The sequence below is a fragment of the Myotis lucifugus genome, unplaced genomic scaffold (genome assembly GCF_000147115.1).
Source record: "Myotis lucifugus unplaced genomic scaffold, Myoluc2.0 scaffold_138, whole genome shotgun sequence".
In the NCBI taxonomy this organism is placed as follows: domain Eukaryota; kingdom Metazoa; phylum Chordata; class Mammalia; order Chiroptera; family Vespertilionidae; genus Myotis; species Myotis lucifugus.
This window is the reverse complement of record NW_005871186.1, coordinates 1,260,577-1,280,026: the sequence shown is the minus strand read 5'-3', so window position 1 is coordinate 1,280,026 and position 19,450 is coordinate 1,260,577. Positions and strand designations below refer to the sequence as shown.

General features: G+C 38.5%; 1 protein-coding gene across 13 annotated transcripts in view; it reads left to right on the top strand.

The window, feature by feature from the left end:
* Positions 1 to 19,450, top strand: part of NUP98 (nucleoporin 98) — a 108,500-nt gene that overhangs the window by 78,312 nt on the left and 10,738 nt on the right. For 12 of the 13 annotated variants that reach the window (XM_023758792.1, XM_006094508.3, XM_023758786.1 and 9 more), the window contains 9 exons: positions 787 to 951; positions 4,671 to 4,853; positions 5,561 to 5,717; positions 7,138 to 7,567; positions 9,804 to 10,033; positions 11,448 to 11,714; positions 15,795 to 15,952; positions 17,420 to 17,563; positions 18,531 to 18,673. In XM_023758792.1, the coding sequence (XP_023614560.1) occupies positions 787 to 951; positions 4,671 to 4,853; positions 5,561 to 5,717; positions 7,138 to 7,567; positions 9,804 to 10,033; positions 11,448 to 11,714; positions 15,795 to 15,952; positions 17,420 to 17,563; positions 18,531 to 18,673 (1,877 nt within the window). Of the gene's footprint in view, positions 1 to 786; positions 4,612 to 4,670; positions 4,854 to 5,560; positions 5,718 to 7,137; positions 7,568 to 9,803; positions 10,034 to 11,447; positions 11,715 to 15,794; positions 15,953 to 17,419; positions 17,564 to 18,530; positions 18,674 to 19,450 lie in introns of those variants that run through there. The other variant, XM_006094510.3, reaches the window with a different exon arrangement.

The following is a 19,450-nucleotide window of genomic DNA, read 5'->3' as shown; positions in this document are numbered from 1 at the left end:
CCTCAGGGGATGACCTACTGATGGCTTAGGCCTGCTCCCTAAGCTTCAGTCTGACCTCCCTCTGCAGGAGGCAACCCGGCCGATCAGGGGAAGGCACTGCCCCATCACCCTGCTACTGCTGCCACTGCTGGCCCTCCTTGGCCCTCGAGCCACTGAGGCTTTCTCTGGGAGGACATCTGGAAGACATCTGGTCTATCCAGTCTAATTAGCATATTACCCTTTTATTAGTATAGATTATATATAGAGATGGGCTTACAATTCAAATCCTCTTCTCCATCCTCTGAGCATTTAGATACACTTCTAAGGTGTGATTTTCTAATATGTGGCATTATTTAGGGACACAGGCAGAATTTTTTCTCTTTAACAGATCAACTCTTCCTAAATAATTGTCAGTCTTTTAAAGATATCTGGGATGAGGAGGTTGACTTCCTCCCTTCCTTGATAGTTTAACTAATTGGTTTCTTTTTCGCCAGTTGGATTATTTCACTTATTCAAGGTTCTTGTGTGGTAGAGAACAACTAGCCAGTATATTGATGTGAAAATAGTAATGGCTCTTGTGGATTCAGTTTCTCTATTAATATGTTTAGTAATTATGTGAACAATTAGTATATGCATCAAACATCATCTAAATCTTAGAAAAACAGTAAAGTGACATTTCATTGTTTTCTAAATAAAATTTTTATACTTTTTTTTTTTCCAGCTAATTTGCAGGATAGCAAGTACAAATATTGTGGAAGCTATTCTGAATAATAGTGTTAAAATTGATTTTGTTGGATTCTTCCTTAGGTGTCCCATTTTTCTAAGTATGGCCTTCAAGATTCTGATGAAGAGGAAGAGGAACGGCCATCCAAAACTAGTACAAAGAAGTTGAAGACGGCCGCTTTGCCTCCTGCAGGCCAGGACACACCATTCCAGATGGCTCTTAATGGCAAACCAGCACCTCCACCCCAGGTAGAGAAAGGACAGTGAATTTGAATGGAATCCATGATACAGAAGTTAAAAGCAAGTCATTCAGCTAGTACAAAGCTGTTTTATGACCCCCTGGACCTTTGAAGAGTACAAATATATTGCCAATAACATTGAGACAAGTACAAGGGAGGCGGGCATGAGGTGGTGCTGGCATCTGTTGTTTTTTTTACTTGAGAGATTTAAAGAATTCTTGCTGTTTGGATCATTCCTTCTACAGATTGTCTTTCTTAAACAACTCCCTCTCATTTGGACTTGCTGAATTCTCTGCTCAGCGATCAACTTAAGATAGCCTTTGTGTGGGTTGGTGCAAAGTAAATCCTACTTTTATTGACTACTGATGTGCAAGTTTAATCTTGTTATTTATCTTCATGATTCTTTTTTAAAGCTCAGTTAGTCTTTCTGCAAGGGTTTTTAACTTCATTTTTCTCGAGCTGTTCACTTCAGGTAACATCTTGGTATTTGTATTATAACAATACATAATCTTTATGAAAATAAAGTTTTAAGAATACAAATTATTTGGCTTGGGGAAAGTAGGTGCTGCATTGTTTATTGCAATTATTTGTATCATACTCTTTTTCAGTATTGTTAAACCAGCATAAACCTTTGTCCTTGTAAGGAAAGGTTTGTAATTTAAATATCAGGTAGTTTTGCCACCTATAAAAGATTTACTTTCATTTGAATGTTGTTTATATTCAATCAAGTTACAAAATATTTTTTTTCTTTTGCTGCCATACTCCCTCAAAGAAGAGAACATGGTATAGAATTACTTTGTAAAGAATCCTCTACCTCTCAGCTGCTAAAAGCAGAATCTTTGGAATTTTCCATGCTATAATTCTTAACAGCTGCTGATTTGTGCAATTTTTATGGTTTATTAAATAATTAGGAGGCATTTTCTGGAGATTTTTGTGTATGTATGTTCATGTTTGCACATACAGAGTGAGGGGAAGGGAGTCATGAAAGTGGGAGATGGGAACTATATTGACTTCTATGTTTATAATCTTTATAGCATTTAAAATACCCGTAAGATATCTCTTCTGAACTAAAGAAATGCTACAAATGGATTTGGTTTTCTAGTTTTACATGTTCATTTTATCTGAATCATATAGTCTTATAATCTCTTTCCAAAGTGTTTTTTGATCTTAACATATGTATTTCTTAGGATAAGAGTCAGATAGCCTTATTTTCTACCAATAAAAGTAATATGGAGAACCCTAAAAATATAGCTGTGGGGCAAAGTTTCATCTGTGGACAGATGAAAATTGACAAATAGTGATTTTAGGCTTTTTAAATTCCAGAACACAAATAGTAACAGGTAATTATAAATCCCGTGTTGACACTTGAGTAGGTGAGAGCTCTTTGACAAACGGAGCACCAAAAATATTTCAGAACAAGGTTTAGGAAAAATAGGTGATAAGGATCAAAATGGGCAAAGAGAGTATAGTGAATATGGGGTCTTTTTCAGATATCTTATTTGATGGAGGAAGTGGGTGGCCTTTGACCTTTTGGATAGGGGAAGCAGAAATGGATAGAGTTGTTTAGATGCACAGGCTACGGTATTAAAACAATAAGGTGGGATTCTAGAGAATTGTTCATATTTCCCAGTGGTTGCACAGTTTTTAGTACCAAAGACCTACATTTTATTTGGCATGAGAATACTTAAGCCTTCTGCATGAACTGGGAATAGATAGCCAAGTCTTCTCATACCAGAATCAAGAGGGCTATCTTCATACCATCACCTGGCCTTCTTAGAGATGTTGAGTTCCATAATACAGTGTTCTTTCAGGCTGTTGTTTTCTTCTTCCCTGTGTACAATTGCAGGTTCTGGAAAGATTTAATTTTATGTAATCTCTTTTATGCCTTTTAAGTTAGTGAAAAATTCTAGCAGAAAAACCTTTACATAGATGAATTGGGGCAGTTGCAGAAATGTTGTTTGGTAGAACATTATTTCCAAAATGCTGATCTGAGATCTAGTTTTTAGCTCACTGCATCAATACCTTCAAGTAAGTTTAAGGTATTCTGAAGGAAAAAGGTGGTTAGGATTTTTTTTCTAAATATGTTTTTATTGATTTCAGAGAGGAAGGAAGAGAGAGAGGAGATGGAAACATCCACGATGAGAGAGAATCATGAATCGGCTGCCTCCTGCAAGTCCCCCACTGGGGATCGAGCCCACAACCCGGGCATGTGCCCTTGACCAGAATTGAACCTGGGAACTTTCAGTTCACAGGCCGATGCTCTACTCACTGAGCCAAACCTGCTAGGGCTAGTGGTTAGGATTTAGAAGAAAATTCCATTTCACCTATATACTTTTTTGAAAAATAAAATGGCAGCTATCTAAAGTTATCCAGTACATTTTAATATATATTTTAATATATATTTTATATTTTTATGTAATTTATATATTATGCATATATAAAATCTATGAACACAGGCCTGTTTGCTTCAAATATTAATGTTATTTTTATTGATTTTCTTTAGGAAGGGGAAAGGAGAGAGAGATAGAAACATTGATGAGAGAACATTGATTGGCTGCCTCCTGCAAGCCCCTACCGGGGATTGAGCCCATAACCCAAGCATGTGCCCTGACCTGGAATCAAACTGTGTCCTGATTCATAGGTCAAAGCTCAACCACTGAGCCATACTGGCCGGACTTTCTCCAGAATCTTAAAGCATAGAAATAATCAGATCTGCCTATAGCCTCCTCCCCCATAGGTAAAATATAGTATCATCTTTGCCTTTTGACCATTATCTAGCTTCCAGTTTTGTTAAAGCAGTCCTTGGGGATTGGTCACATCTTAACTAGTAATTCACCATGTATCCAGACATCAATTTTTCTACAATTATAAATGGGAGCAGTCATTCTTTTGGTAACTCTTGACACTTGGTTTGTTTGTTAATCCTCACCATAGGATACATTTCCCTTTGACTTTTAGAGGGAATGGAAGGCGAAAGGGAGGAGACCGAGAAAAACATCAGTGTGAGAGAGACACATCCTTGGTTGCCTCCCACACTCGCCCTGGCTAGGGCTGGGAATGGAGCCTGTAGCTGAGCTATGTTCCCTTGACTGGATTTGAACCTGGGACCCTTCAGTTCATGGGCTGATGCTCTAATTACTGAGCCAAACTGGCTAGGGCAACTTTTGACACTTTTAAACATAAAGGAATTATTCCCAGATTAAAATTGTTCCTGATAATATTACTTTGTTTTCTCTTTTGGGAAGTTACAGTAGACAGTCCTTGTACTGCACAGGTAGAGTCCAGCTGACATTAGGTTTCAATCACCCAAAAGATAAATTCAGGCCCCACATTGTATTAACTAGAAATTTATTTTTAAATATTTTCTTTAAAAACAATGCAGTTACTGGCGACTTTGATATTTGTGCCTTTTATTCTCTTTCCCAATGATTTCTGACTATAAGGCAGTGAAGGCAGGGTGACCCTGTGTACACTGGAAAATGATATTACAAAAAGGTGATTCTATGAACCGTCATTTGGATCCCAAGTACTTTTAGGGGGGATTTTTGGATAATTGTTAAATCTTTTGCAAAAATGCTACCTCTTGTGTAGAATGGTCAGGATTTAATATTGTGATATCATATTCTGAATAAACTACCTACCATATTCTGAATAAACTACATGTCTTGAAGCTCTATGTCTATTTGGTATAATTTAATGCTGCTTCCCTGATCTTTCTGCTGTCTACAGAGCCAGAGCCCAGAGGTGGAGCAGTTAGGGAGGGTTGTGGAACTGGACAGTGACATGGTAGATATCACCCAGGAGCCAGTTTTGGATTCCATGTTAGAAGAGAGCGTGCCTGAGGATCAGGAGCCTGTGTCCGCCTCAACACACATTGCATCTTCACTGGGAATTAATCCACATGTCTTACAGGTGAACTCCTAACCCACCCCTACTACAACAGGAAGCCAAACTAATATTTATTTCCCTTGCATAGCATCAGATGTCTTCCTTCATTTAAGAGCATTGAGTGCTCACTGGAATAAGAAAAAACATGGCCCATGTTTGAGCCTTATTTTCCCATTCGGGGAGGAAAGGCTGGGTTGAGATCAGAAGGCCTGGACTCTAATCCCAGTTTTAGAAATATTAGTATATGACTTTAGGCAAGTCACTTAATAACTATGAGCACTGGTTTTTCTATATAAAATATTACTTTGTTTACTTCAAAGTAGTTTTGAGGCTCTTGAAAGTGCTCCACAAAAGCTAAAAGTTCAAAACAAAACAAAACTAGTAGATGCAGATTTCTTTAAGTCTGTCTCAATTCCCCCTGCCCATGTCTTTTGGCCTGTTATAAGGTTAGCCTTTGGTTTATGTTTGACTTTGACATCATTCATTTAACAAATGAGCGAGTGATTGCTATATGCCAGGCCCTAGTAAGACTGTAAATACAAAGGAAGAGGAGTATTAATAACTTCTACCCTTCAGGTACATACAAGTGTAATTGAGTCAGTTATACAGATGTTATTTCTGCTCTGGCACACCTTGAGGCAGAGCGATTTATTGGTTGTTAACTGCATTTTTCTTTTATGGCCTTTGGATTTGGGGGAGCACATTCATTCTATAGATAATTGCCTTTTTAGATCATGAAAGCATCATTGCTTGCTGATGAAGAAGATGCAGATATGGTCCTGGATCAACGCTTCAGCCGCCTTCCTTCTAAAGCAGATACTTCTCAAGAAATCTGTTCTCCCAGACTCCCCATTTCAGCATCCCACTCATCAAAATCCCGTTCATTAGGTACTGTAAAAGATGCTATTTTATAAGAACACCATAAAGTCTTGTTTTTCATCTATCTTCTAATCAAGTCAACTTCTCTAGCAAAGACCTCCTAATGACCAGGATGCCAAGAGGAAATGTACTCATACATATCTGTTAGGTGGGGCCAGTTTTTAAAAACCATGATTTGCTTTATTGGTGCCAACAGAAAAGTTATATGGAGAAAAAAGCATTTGTGTTTTGTTTAGATTTATGTTTTCATTTGCTTATGAGTGTGAATCAGATAATCTTAAATTTTCTAATTTCTATCAGGCCTTTGAGGAAATAGCAAGTTGTCCTGCACTATACTTATTTTGCAGTTCTGACACTATCCTTATTGCCTTTTAGGGGCATATGTTGCTTCTCATAATGCACAAAACTTGTCAGATTCTTACTTTTCTCTAAACCCTGCCAGACTCTCAGGGAAGTCATTACATATTTTATTTTTAAAACTTTCCCTGTTCTAGTGGGCTTGTATCCATGTGTGTGAGAATAGAGATGGAGTGCTGTTGTCAACAAAGGACATAGCAAATGTAATGTCAAAATATTGAAAAGCGGAGGAACTACCAGGAAGAGATTTGTTTATGTTGTCTTAAAAATTAAACGTTTATTTTTCAATTCTTTGAGTGCCTTAATACATTAAATTTCCTTCTTTAATACTTTAGTAAAGCATCAGTTAAACATTTACAAATCTTTTTCATGATGGCACTACATAAAAATCTCATATTTCAATAACTGACTCCTTGCTTTAGACAGGAACCATATAAAAATCCAAAAGCAGGCAATAGTAACAAGAACTGTATTCTGAAAGGCACATGTACAATCACAATTACAGGATGCCTCAGTGGGTCTGTTTCCTTAAGTCTAGCATTGAGCATTACAGTGGTAGGACTTTGAATTTTGATCTTACTAACTAAGCTTTTCATATTGACTAAGAAACCATTATATTTGGCATTCTGATAAAGGGCATGAGCATTGGTGTCATCTTTCAGTCCTCCCAGGTTAGTAGCTTTGTGGATTTGGATTTGAGCCCAGTTTTTTTACTTGTAAAATGAAGATAATAATATTCCTCATTCAATGAAGTTATTGAAAGATGAAATGAAACAATGTATACAAATGCTTATGCAGAGTCTGCTACAGATAAGTGCTAGATAATCTTTTTAAATATTAGTAGTTGTATTTATTATTAATGTTGCTATTGTTGGTATCATGAGAATTTCTACCTTGATTTTCTGGTTGGAAGAGTAAGTTCTACAGTATCTGGTTTAACCTGCTTCTGGTTTTCTATATCTGATTTAGTTAGTTCGGTAAAACTATAATTTCAAACTCACTGATTATTGTTGTTCAAGAAGCAATAGTCTGTATTTTCTAATAGCCTTTACCCCCCCTCCCCTTATTTTAGTTGGTGGGTTACTACAATCAAAATTTACAAGTGGAGGTCTTTTTTCACCAAGTGCCTCTGTGCAAGAATGTCGCACTCCCAGAACATCATCGTTGATGAATATCCCATCCACATCTGCTTGGTCTGTACCTCCACCCCTGACCTCTGTGTTTACAGTACCAAGCCCTGTCCCTGAGGTCCAGTTGAAAACAGTGGGAACTCGCAGACAACCAGGCCTGGTCGCTCTTGAAAAGTCTGTTACCTATGGCAGGGGGAAACTTTTGATGGACATGGCCTTATTTATGGGACGCTCGTTTCGGGTTGGTTGGGGACCCAACTGGACTCTTGCTAATACTGGAGAACAGCTGAGTGGCTCTCATGAACTGGAAAATCATCAGACTGCTGATTCTGTGGAATATGGATTCCTGCCTAACCCAGTAGCTGTTAAATCGTGAGTCACATTTCCTTATTCTTTTTGAGAAAGGCAACATGGTAGGTGAGAAAAAACTTTTTATCATAAGGAAATCTTTCTAGATATATTCTTGGCACAATTTTAGATAGCAGAAGATATTTATCTACACTAATAAAAGAGAAACATACAAAATAACCATCACTCCGCTACACCCACCAGCCAATCAGGAGCGAGCATGCATATTAACCCAACTAAGATGGCGATGGCCATGGAGCTGGAGCAGCAGGAGGCTTGGGTTGCCCCCGGTGATCGAGGAAGCCAAGCTTCCCGCCTGCCCTGGCCAGCCCTGAGCTCCGCTCAAGGCTACAAAATTTCAATTATAGAAGATAAATAAATCCCAGATACCTGCTTCCAGCCTGCCCTGGCCTCCGCTCAAGGACGCGCTGAAAAAAAAAAAAAAGAGGCTGGGAGCTTGGGTTGCCATGGAGGTGTGGCCAGCCTGAAAACGGCCATCATCCCCTCACCCATGCTGGCCAGGCACCCCAGCAGGACCCCCACCCTGATCCAGGACACCCTTTAGGGCAAACCAGCCGGCCCCCCACCTGTGCACCAGGCCTCTATCAATACTAGTAAAAGGGTAATATGCTAATTAGACTGGGAGACCTTCCAGGAGACCTTCCAGACGTTCTTCTGGACAAAGCCATGATGGCAGGGCCGAGATAGAAGTGGTTAGAGGCCAAGAGGGGAGGTGATCGGGCCAGGATGGGACAGCAGTTGTGGGTGATCAGGCCATTGGCGGTAAGCAGACCAGCAGGGGGGCCAGTTGGGGGCGAGCAGGCCAGCAGGGGGGCTGTTGGGGGCGAGCACACTGGCACAGGGGGCAGTTGGGGGTGATCAGGCTGGCGGGGTGCAGTTGGGGCGAGCAGGCCGGCAGGTAGAGTGGTTAGGGGCAGTCAGGCAGGCAGGCAGGTGAGTGGTTAGGAGCCAGCAGTCCTGGATTGTGAGAGGGATGTCCGACTGCTGGTTTAGGCCCGATCCCTGTAAACTGGCAGTAGGACATCCTTCAAGGGGTCCCAGATTGGAGAGGGTGCAGGCCGGGATGAGGGACACCCCCACCCCTCCGTGCATGAATTTCGTGCACGGGGCCACTTAGTATAATTAAAAACTGAAATGATTAGTAAGGTAACTCCATTTGTACCATCAAGGTACAGGTACTATCTAGTGGTTAAACTTTTGTTAGAAAAGTAACAGACCCAAAGCTAATGCTGCAGCATTCCTTGGGCTTCATCCTTTTTATTACATTAGTCATTTTATTTATTTTCTCATTTAGATATTTACCATTTCTTCATATATAAGGTATATTCTCAGCTAAACATATCCTGTATCTTAGACCTGATAAAAAGAACATATGAATTGTGGGTAATGTGGGTAATCCACACATAAGTATTTGGAAATAAGGTGACAGTTGATAACTATATATGTTATATATTTCTACACAATCCCCACTATTAATTTTTACATATTTGTGCTTATAGTTGTATATATTCTATATTATGCCATACAGATTACAAGTATAGTTTCCTGGTAGTTATTAGGCAGTATGTATACAGGTGTCTTGTGTAAAATATATAATAGTTTCCTATTTACTTTTTATAATTATAACAAATTGCTATATCTTTACAGATCACCTATTATTCATAGACTAGAGGTCCAGTGCATGAGATTCGTGCACTGGTAGGGTCCCTAGTGGCTACCTAGTGGCTACCAGCTGCCTACTGGGTACTCCCTCCCTTCCCCCGGCCAGCCCCACCCTCTGTCAAATTCCGGTCAAAGGAATAATTTGCATATTATGCTTTTATTATATAGGATTTTAAAGTTGACTTTGAAGAAATAAACAACAGCATCTTTTGAAACTCAGAGTTAGGAATGTTAATCCTAAACTTGCGTTATGCATGGTGTTTTGATATTTTGGTGGTTGTTAATAACAATCTTAAAAATTGAATCAAGTCCAGATTGACTATATGCTTATCTTAATTTGGAGTCTTTTGATACCTTACGAAGTATAATTTGAGAAATGGGTATCACACAATTTTTGGCCCTTGGATTTTATAGTGTCTAGATATATGCTGAAGTGGGTTCCAAGTCTAACTGATTCCTATGAAATCATATTTTGCATTCTATTTGTAATCATAAAAAGAAGCCATTTTGGTTGTAGGAAAATTCTAGCATCTGTCTTATCTTTATTTTCTATCTTGTTTATCATTTGCCCTTGTAGCCTAAATGAGTCCCCATTCAAAGTTCATTTGGAAAAACTCAGTTTCAGAAAAAAGAAGCTGGATGAAGACCTGCAATTATACCAGATACCTCTGGAGCTCAAATTAAAACATAGCACTGTCCATGTGGATGAGCTGTGTCCTCTCATTGTTCCCAATCCAGGAGTTGCTGTCATTCATGACTATGCAGATTGGGTTAAGGAAGCATCGGGAGATTTATTGGAAGCACAAAGTAAGTATGGACTAGGCTTCTGTTTGATATCTCAGGAACAGGGGTGGAATATGTGTACATAGGAGGATAAATTTCAATCTGCCAATGTAATAAGTAGGTGGATACCTGAGCACTTGTACAGTTGAATTGGATGAGCAAAATCCCAAGCAAGGAAAAATTATACCATTGTTTACAATTATTCTTATGGCCATTAATATACAAGTTTTTGTTCAAAGGAACTGTAGCCAGTCAAATCTGGATTTATGAAATTGCATTCCTTTTCCCATGCAGAGAACATAGGGGGAGAGAGATTTGTTCCCTCTTACCTTTCTAAATTTTACCCATTCTTCCATGTCCGGCTCAAGTCCTGCTTGGTCTTCCCAACAATTTTTGTGTTTTTAGCTCCCTTCCTGACCTCTCTCTATAACTATTGTGACCATGTTTTTCAGAACCAATACTTTGATAAAGGTCTTTTTTCAGTTTGGGAACTTAGTATTTCAAATAACAGAAAAATCATAATTACATGTTTCACAGTATTTCATAACATCACCTTTATTGAAAAATGGAGATTATTTTAGAATGTTCCATACCACACATTTAGGAATTCTGTTCAGTTCTTTGTGTTTGCTTCGGTAGTCTTCTTTTCAAACATGTAAGTCATCTTCCCAACACATACTTGTAAACAGTGTTTCCTTTTTGTTTTCCTTCTTGAGGGGCAATATACATAGTTAAGAGTAGAGAGTTAGACGCATTACTTGGGTTTGAATCCTGGCTCTGCTACATACTGCCCGTAACATTGAGCAAGTCACTTAGCACTCTAGCTCACTTCCTAATCTGTAAAATGAAGATAGTAACTACTACCAGTATATAGTCACATTGTATACCGAGTGGGGTAAAAGTAGGCTTACAGTTCATATGTAAAATAATACAATAAATAATAATGCAAGAATAAACTGTTTTGCATACTCACAACTGTACACCTGTACTCTTAAGTGCTTTGAATACCATCATTTAAACTCACTAAATGTTAAACTGTGCCTATAGCAGGAGAGAATAAGCCCTCATAAGTTTTTAGAGCACTTTATAGTTTTTAAAGCATTTTGTAAACAGAATTTGATCAAATCAAATCACTTTTTTCCCCTTATCATTTGAGATTATTTTAGCCATAATTAGGCTGGAGAAAACTGTTTAAAGGAGCATCAAGTTACATTTGTTGTGTAAGTACCACAGGAACATAGAGTGAGCAAGCAGTTATACCACACACCTCTCGACCTTATAAGACACAGCTGAGTGAGGTAGAGACAGATTCAGGGAAATCAGCTTTAGTGGTTGGGGTAGTTATCTATGCATTTTTACACCACAATTAGAGTGATGCCCCCTCTGTATTTACTGTAAGGCTTTGTGTCATAGCATTGATTTCCTGTCTCTTCCTTAGTTGTGAAGCAGTGGAGCCTAACATGGACATTATGTGAAGCTCTATGGGGCCACCTGAAGGAGCTTGACAGCCAGCTGGATGAACCCAGTGAATACATTCAGATTCTGGAGCGAAGAAGAGCTTTCTCTCGCTGGCTATCCCAGACTGCCGCACCTCAAATTGAGGAGGAGGTCTCCTTAACCCGGAAAGACAACCCTGTGGAGGCTGTTTTTAGCTACCTCACGGGCAAGAGGATCAGTGAGGCTTGCTCTCTGGCCCAGCAATCAGGTGAGCATATGGTCCTCTATACCTCTGCCTACTTCCCACTCACTGTCCCTACTCCTTAATTATGGTTTTGCTTTTGTCTTCTATCCTGAGTATTAAGTATAGACTTCCCAGGAAGATTGCTAGTTCCTTCAGAATAGGGACTGTGTCTTCTAAACATTAAATTTACTTAAAGTATTTGAATTTTAAATGCTATGTATGCACTTGTAATAAAACTAGAAAATGCAGATAAGCAAGAATTTCTATCAAGCTATAAAGATTATGAATCATTAAAGAGATAAAGTTATGCTCACCAGCACACTTAGTGTAATGGAAGAGGATCTTAAGGAGTATCAGAAGTCAGATCCTTCGATTTATTCACAAACTATTTTTTTCCCCTTACCCTAGGATTAAATTTTTGCTTTACTACCTCTGCTTTCAATCAGTGATAGAACAACTAAACAGAAAATCAAGTGTATAGAGTACTTAAACACTGTCAACCAGTGTTACATGTTAAATTACCCAACAAGAATCAATAACCTAAGCTTTTACCTTAAGAAACGAGCAAAAGTTAAACCTAAAGGTAGAAGAAGGGAGGAAATAATAAAGATCAGAACAGAAATTAGTGAAAATGAAAACATAAAAACAGTAGAGAAATCAATAAAACTAAAAGTTCATTTTGTTTAAATGATCAAGAAAACTACAATTTTTTAAATGTTTCTTGATTTTAGAAAGAGAAACATTGATCAGCTGCCTCCTGCACACCCCTTACTGGGGACTGAGCCTGAAACTTCAGGCATGTGCCGTGGCCATGAATGGAACCAAAGACCTCTGGTGCGTGGCATGACGCTTACACCAGCCAGGGCAAAAGTTACTCTTGTTTTTTTATTTATTTATTTATTTTTATTGCTTTCAGAGAGAGGAAGAGAGAGAGAGACAGAAACATCAGTGATGGGAGAGAATCATTGATTGGCTGCCTCCTGCACGCCCCACGTTGGGGATTGAGCCCACAACCCAGGCATGTGCCCTGACCAGGAATTGAACCATGCCCTCTTGGTTCCTAGGTCAATGCTCAACCACTGAGCTACACCAGCTGGGCAAAAGTTAAACATTTTTACACTGATGACGAGAAAAGGAAAGACACAAATTGCCAAAGACAGAAGTGAAAGAATGAATATCATTACCAACACTACAGAAAAGGGAATATTATGAGAAAATCTATGTCAACAAATTCAACTACTTAGATAAAAATGACAGATTTATAGCAAAGTATAAATTAATCAAAACTACCTCAACCAAAAGTTGAAAATCTAAATAGACCCATAACAAGTAAAGAAATTGGGTTTGTAGTGTAAAATCTTCACTCAGAAAAGCCCATACCCAGATGTCTTCACAAGTGAAATTTTATATTTATAAAGATGAATTAATACCAGTCTTCTGCAACTCTTCTAGAAAATACAGGAGGGAGCATTTTTTCAACTCATCCTATGATGACATTATTAATCAAAGCGAACCGACGAAAAACTTACAGCTTGGCATTATAATTAATGTTTGAAAGACTGAGTGATTTTACCCTGTTTGGGAACACCATTTCTGCACAGTAATCGTTGTAGCCAGTGTATTCAAACAAGAAAAAGAAGCAAAAGTTAATACAGATTAAAAAGGAAGCGGTAGAACTCTGGCTGGTTTTGCTCAGTGGTTGGAGTATCGACCCACTCACCAAAGGGTCTTGGTCCTGATTTCCGATCAAGGGTAGTACCTGGGTTGCAGGATCAATGCCTGGGTACCAGTTGGGGAGTGTGCGGTGGAAGGCAACCACTCTCTTCCTCTGCCTCTTTCCTTCCCCCGTCCCTTCCACTCTCTCTAAAAATCAGTGGAAAAAATTTCCTTGATGAGGATTAACAACAACAAATAATAATAAAGGAAGAGATAGCAATGTCTTTATTCACAGCCAGCATGATTCTGTATATAAACAGTGCTATGAAATTCACAGAAAAGGTAATGGGACTAACCAACTAGTTCAACAAGGTCTCAGGATTCAAGGTCAATATATAAAATTCAGTTGTATTTCTGTATTTCATAAACAAAAATCTAAAAGTGAAATTTTGAAAAATCCATAAATAGCATCTGAAAGACTAAATTACTTAAGGAATAAATGTAACAAAAGTGTAAGACTTATACACTGAGAGCTATATAACATTGTTGGAGAAATAAAAGATCTAAATAAATGAAGAGACAGTCCATGTTCATGGGATACATCTCAACCTCAGCACTATTGGCATTTTTAGCAGGCAATTCTTTGTTGTGGAGGCTTCCCTGTCATTGTAGGATATTTAGCAGCATCCCTGCCCATCTACTCAAGAGTTCTCTCCCTTCTAGTTGTGACAACCAAAAATATTTTCAGATATTGCCAAATGTTCTCTGGGGGGCAAAACTGCCCAGGTTGAGAACCGCTGATGGATTAGAAACCTCAGAATTGTTAAGATGTCTGTTCTGCCCAAATTAATCTCTGTCAGGTAGGGCAAAAGTAGGTTTATAGTTGTTCATATGCAAAATAAACAATAATTAATAATTCAAGCATAAACTCTGTTTTTCATACTCACAGCTATAAACATACTTTTGCCCCGTCCTGTATGTTCAACACAGTATCAAAATCTCCAGCAGGTCCTCATCCTTACTTGGAATTGTAAAAAATACCTCAACAGTATCAACACTTTCTGAAAAAATTCTATAAAGACAATGTGCTGGCATAAGGATGAACGTACAGGTCAAGGGAAGAGAAATGAGAATCCAAGTATAAAATTCTTTCACTTATGGTTAGTAAATTTTGACAAAAGTGCCAACACAATTTAAATGTTAAAGGATAGTCTTCAACAAATAATGCTTGGTGGTTGGATATTCACATGTAAAAAAGATCCTTTCTTCACACCATACACAACTTAAGGAAGTAATGTAGAATCCTGCCATTTGCTCAAGTATATGTTCTCATCAACGGGAAAGTCTCTGTGAAAAGTCAAGAATTGTCAGAAGCTGATTGGTTGGTTGTATGATCAGAACAAAGTGAAATGATCTAAATTATTGTATCAAGACATGCCAGTTTCTCCTCTGAATTTGACCATCTTTAGTGTGTCCCGAGATATTTACATTTGTTGGCTATTGAATCCTCTCTTTGGGGTTCTGTAGATACACAGAAATAGTCTTACTTTTTCCCTTTATTATTTTTCATCTAGAATACTAGCAACACATGGTCAGGTGGGCTCAGCACTTACTGCATGAATCATAGTCCAGTCATTCTTTTGTTACCTACATACATCAGAGAAACAGCTTGACCTAGCAGCACATTTCCAGATGTGTCCTGATGCATGATTTCTTTCCTCCAGGCCTCTTTAGTTTATGAAGGAAACTGTTTGATCTGAGAGCCTTAGTTTCTGTGAGAGCAGTACTTAATAGTCATTAAGTACTGACCCATATACGTAAACAAAAGGACTTGACTTTTAGGAGGTTTGTACGTAGGAGACAGAGAATTTTTCTCAGCTCATCATAAACCAGAATTCTACCCCTCATATTATGGCTAATTAGACTCACTGTTGTCCCAGCCCTTTGTACTTAAAAATTTTTAGTAAAAGAGATTATTAGACCTGTGAGATTAAAGGACTCAACCATTCTCTTTATATCATACACACACGTTTTTCCTTTAGGTTTGAGTTTGCTATTTCTCACTGTCATTATATAGCACATTCTAGTTGGGCTTGTTATCAATTTTGCCATCTCAGTTTTCACTACAAACCTTTGAATCAGATGCTATTTCCCCCCATTTTATAGATGAAGTGCCTTATCTAGGGTCACAGAATTAATGTGATAGTAGATCTTTCAGTGAACTCTGTATACTGTACAATCCATGTGTAATTTAGGCTGACCTACTTTGAAGATTTTCTACCCAAGCAGAAAGTGCTGAGTTCTTTATCAATATTTCGCCACTACAGGGAAAGCAGTCACATGTGTTCAATTCTCTGTCCTGAGGGCAGAAGAGATAAGGTAATGCCCCCAAATAATATCACAAGTCTAAATCCTCAGTATCACTGAGCACTTCTGTTTTTCTTATAGGAGATCATCGTCTTGCCCTTCTTTTATCCCAGTTGGTGGGTAGCCAGTCTGTCCGGGAGCTGCTTACCATGCAGCTGGTAGACTGGCATCAGCTCCAGGCTGACTGCTTCATCCAGGATGAGAGATTGCGCATCTTTGCCCTGTTGGCTGGAAAACCGGTATTGTCCTCTTTTCTCATAAACTCACATACATTTTCTCAAATTCAAGATTGCTTAAGTTAAAGAGCCATCTTTGTAAATTATACATTATATGTAACCTAAGCAACTTATTTTTAGTGGAAATTTTTAATGGAAAATTATAAAGGTACAACATGTACCTAGACAAATAACTAGTTATATAGAAATAAAAAATGTTAAAATTCACCATATCTCATATCATAGTGATAAACAACATAACTAATTTGTTGTTTGTCTTTCTAGACATATTTAAGTTTATATTAAAATACATGTGTGCATACTAACATGAGTGTATATTCATATAATGTCAATTATACATAATAGTTATGCAACTTTTTTTTACTTTTTGTGTATGAATACTTTTCATGTTGGGCAGCCTCATTTTTTTAAATATGTTTTTATTGATTTCAGAGAGAGGAAGGAAGAGGGTTAGAAACATCAATAATGAGAATCATTGATCAGCTGCCTCCTGCACGTCCCCTGCTGGGGATGGAGCCTGCAATCCAAGCAGGTGCCCTGACCAGGAATTGAACTGTGATCTCCTGGTTCATGAGTTGATGCTCAACCACTGAGTCTTACCGGCCCAGTAGTCTGATTTCTTTTAATGGCCACTTCTATTCCATTTTATGGGTGATATACCATAATTATTTTTAGACAAGTCTTTGTTGCTGTCTACCTGTATGATTGCCATCTTTTTTTAAAATATATTTTTATTGATTTCAGAGAGGAAGGGAAGGGGAGAGAGAGATAGAAACATCAATGATGAGAGAGAACCATTGATCGATCGACTGCCTCCTGCATGCCCCAAACTGGGGATCAAGCCTGAAACCCGGGCATGTGCCCTGACAAGGAATTGAACCGTAACCTCCTGGTTCATAGGGTGATGCTCAACTACTGAGCCACGTGGGCTGGGCTGATTGCCATCTTTTTAAAAAATTTTTAATTGATTTTACAGAGAGGAAGGGAGAGGGATAGAGAGAGTTAGAAACATCGATGAGAGAGAAAGATCAATCAGCTGCCTCCTGCACGCCCCTTACTGGGGATCGAGCCCACAACCAAGGTACATGCCTTTGATCGGGGTCAAACTTGGGACATTTCAGTCTGCAGGCCGATGCTCTGTCCACTGAGCCATACCGGTTAGGGCCTGATTGCCATCTTAAAGTTAATTTCCAAAAATGAAAAATTTGGTCAGAATTTATTCACATCTTTAAGTTTTAGAAGTTGGCACCTGTGCGCAATACAAAGACCTCAGTGGTTCTTATCCCTTCTCAGACCAGTAATTATCTAAATTCACCCCATCACCTGCCACCTAGGAACTGTATTTTATTTCTGGATTAACACTTATCTAGATTATTTAAAAAGTATTTGAATAAGTGAATAATTTGCAGACCTGGGCAGTAATAAGGTAAATATAATTTGTAGCTGTGAATGTGATTTTGTTACCTGCAGGTGTGGCAACTCTCAGAGCAGAAGCAAATTAATGTGTGTTCCCAGTTGGATTGGAAACGCTCCCTGGCCGTCCATCTTTGGTATTTGCTTCCACCAACAGCCTCCATTTCCAGGGCACTCAGCATGTATGAAGAAGCATTTCAGGTATGTGTGTCTAGTAGAGCCAAGGAACCATCCTGATAGTGCTGTTTTTGCCAGAGAAAAAACCTTCAAGTCACATTTCATAATACTTTTCCTCTTTTTTTGGAAATACCATAAAGTTGGCAAGAACCTCGAAAATCTGATGAGAAACTTTTCCCTTTTCTTCTGCCTCTGGACAGTATCGGCTTCTGTTTCATTTAATAAGATGTGTTTCCACAACTGACTTTTTTTTCCCCCCATCAAATGAGAGGGTTTTTCTTCATTTGTAATGCTGTCTTTGGGAATTCCCTGAGATATATTGCCTGACTGCAAACTTGTTATAGCCCCAAATTAGGTCTAAGATTTTCTTCTAAATGTCACATTTCATATTCCTTCTTAGCGTGGAGGTTAAAATATTATTACTGTATTTAATGCCATCATTTTTTCAGTTGTTTTGTGTGTTTTTGTTTACTCTCCATTTTTATTCTTTGATTTTATTTGTCAAGGTAAAAGAGAACACTAAGGAAACAGTGTAATAATAATTGTGGCAAGAAAGTGGTGGGATTAGTGAGAGCTATCTGAAGTCTTTGGCAGTCCCTTGCAGACAAGTGGAATATGTCACCAATCTAAATTAAGTTTCAAATCTTTGACACATTCCTTTAGAGCAGTGGTTCTCAACCTCTGGCCCTTTAAATACAGTTCCTCACGTTGTGACCCAACCATAAAATTATTTTCGTTGCTACTTCATAACTGTAATATTGCTACTGTTATGAATCGTAATGTAAATATCTGATGTGCAGGATGGTCTTAGGCGACCCCTGTGAAAGGGTCGTTCGACCGCCAAAGGGGTCTCGACCCACAGGTTGAGAACTGCTGCTTTAGAGGGTGTCACATCATTCTTCATATGCGTGTCTTGAGTTATTGAGACATGACGGCATCTTTGAAACACACTAGCAGCTGAGGTATTGTTTTATCAAATTCTTATCTTCAGAATACCTCTGAGAGTGACAGGTATGCCTGCTCTCCACTTCCTTCATACCTGGAGGGCTCTGGCTATGTGGGAGAGGAGGAACAAGACTCACGGAGACCACTTCAAGACGTCTGCTTTCACCTTCTAAAACTCTACAGTGACAGGTAAATCAAAGTTACACGTGAGCTCTTGGGAGTCCTTTCCCTTTCATACATGACCAAACTGCCATTATATTTTGGTCATAAACCACCAAAATATAACTTATAGTAGTTGAGTATAAAGATCCTTGGAACTGGACTTAGAAATCTAAAATTTATTTTAATCAACTTTAATGAGATACACTTGGCATATACTAAAGTATGTGGTTTGACATTTTAACACAACTATCATCACAACTATAAAATCAATTTTAAAAATAGATATAGGGCTGCCCTAGCCAGGTGGCTCGTTTGGAGCATTGTCTCCTGCACTGAAAGGTTGCATGTTTGATTCCCGATCAGGGTACATACCAAGGTTGGGGGTTTGATCCCTGGTTGGGGCACTTGTAGGAGGCAACTGATCTTTGATTCTCTCTATCTCAAATCAACAAAAGCATATCCTTGAGTAACAAATAAAAAATAGATATAGAGCTGCTAAGGTTTTCTATTCTTGAGTTAGTTTTGATCATTTGTTTCTTCTAATGAATTTGTCTAATTCAAAGTCACTGAATTTATTGGCATAAAATGATAACATTTCTTTGTTAATCCTTTTTCTTTTTTTTCTTTTTTTAATCCTCACCCGAGGATATTTTCCCTTTTTTTTTTTTTTTTTGAGAGAGAGAATGGAAGAGAGAGGGAAAGACAGAGAGAAATACCAAAATACCGATGTGAGAGAAACACATCGACTGGTTGCCTCCTGCACGTGCCCTGACCAGGGCCTGGGCCGGAGAGGAGCCTGCAACC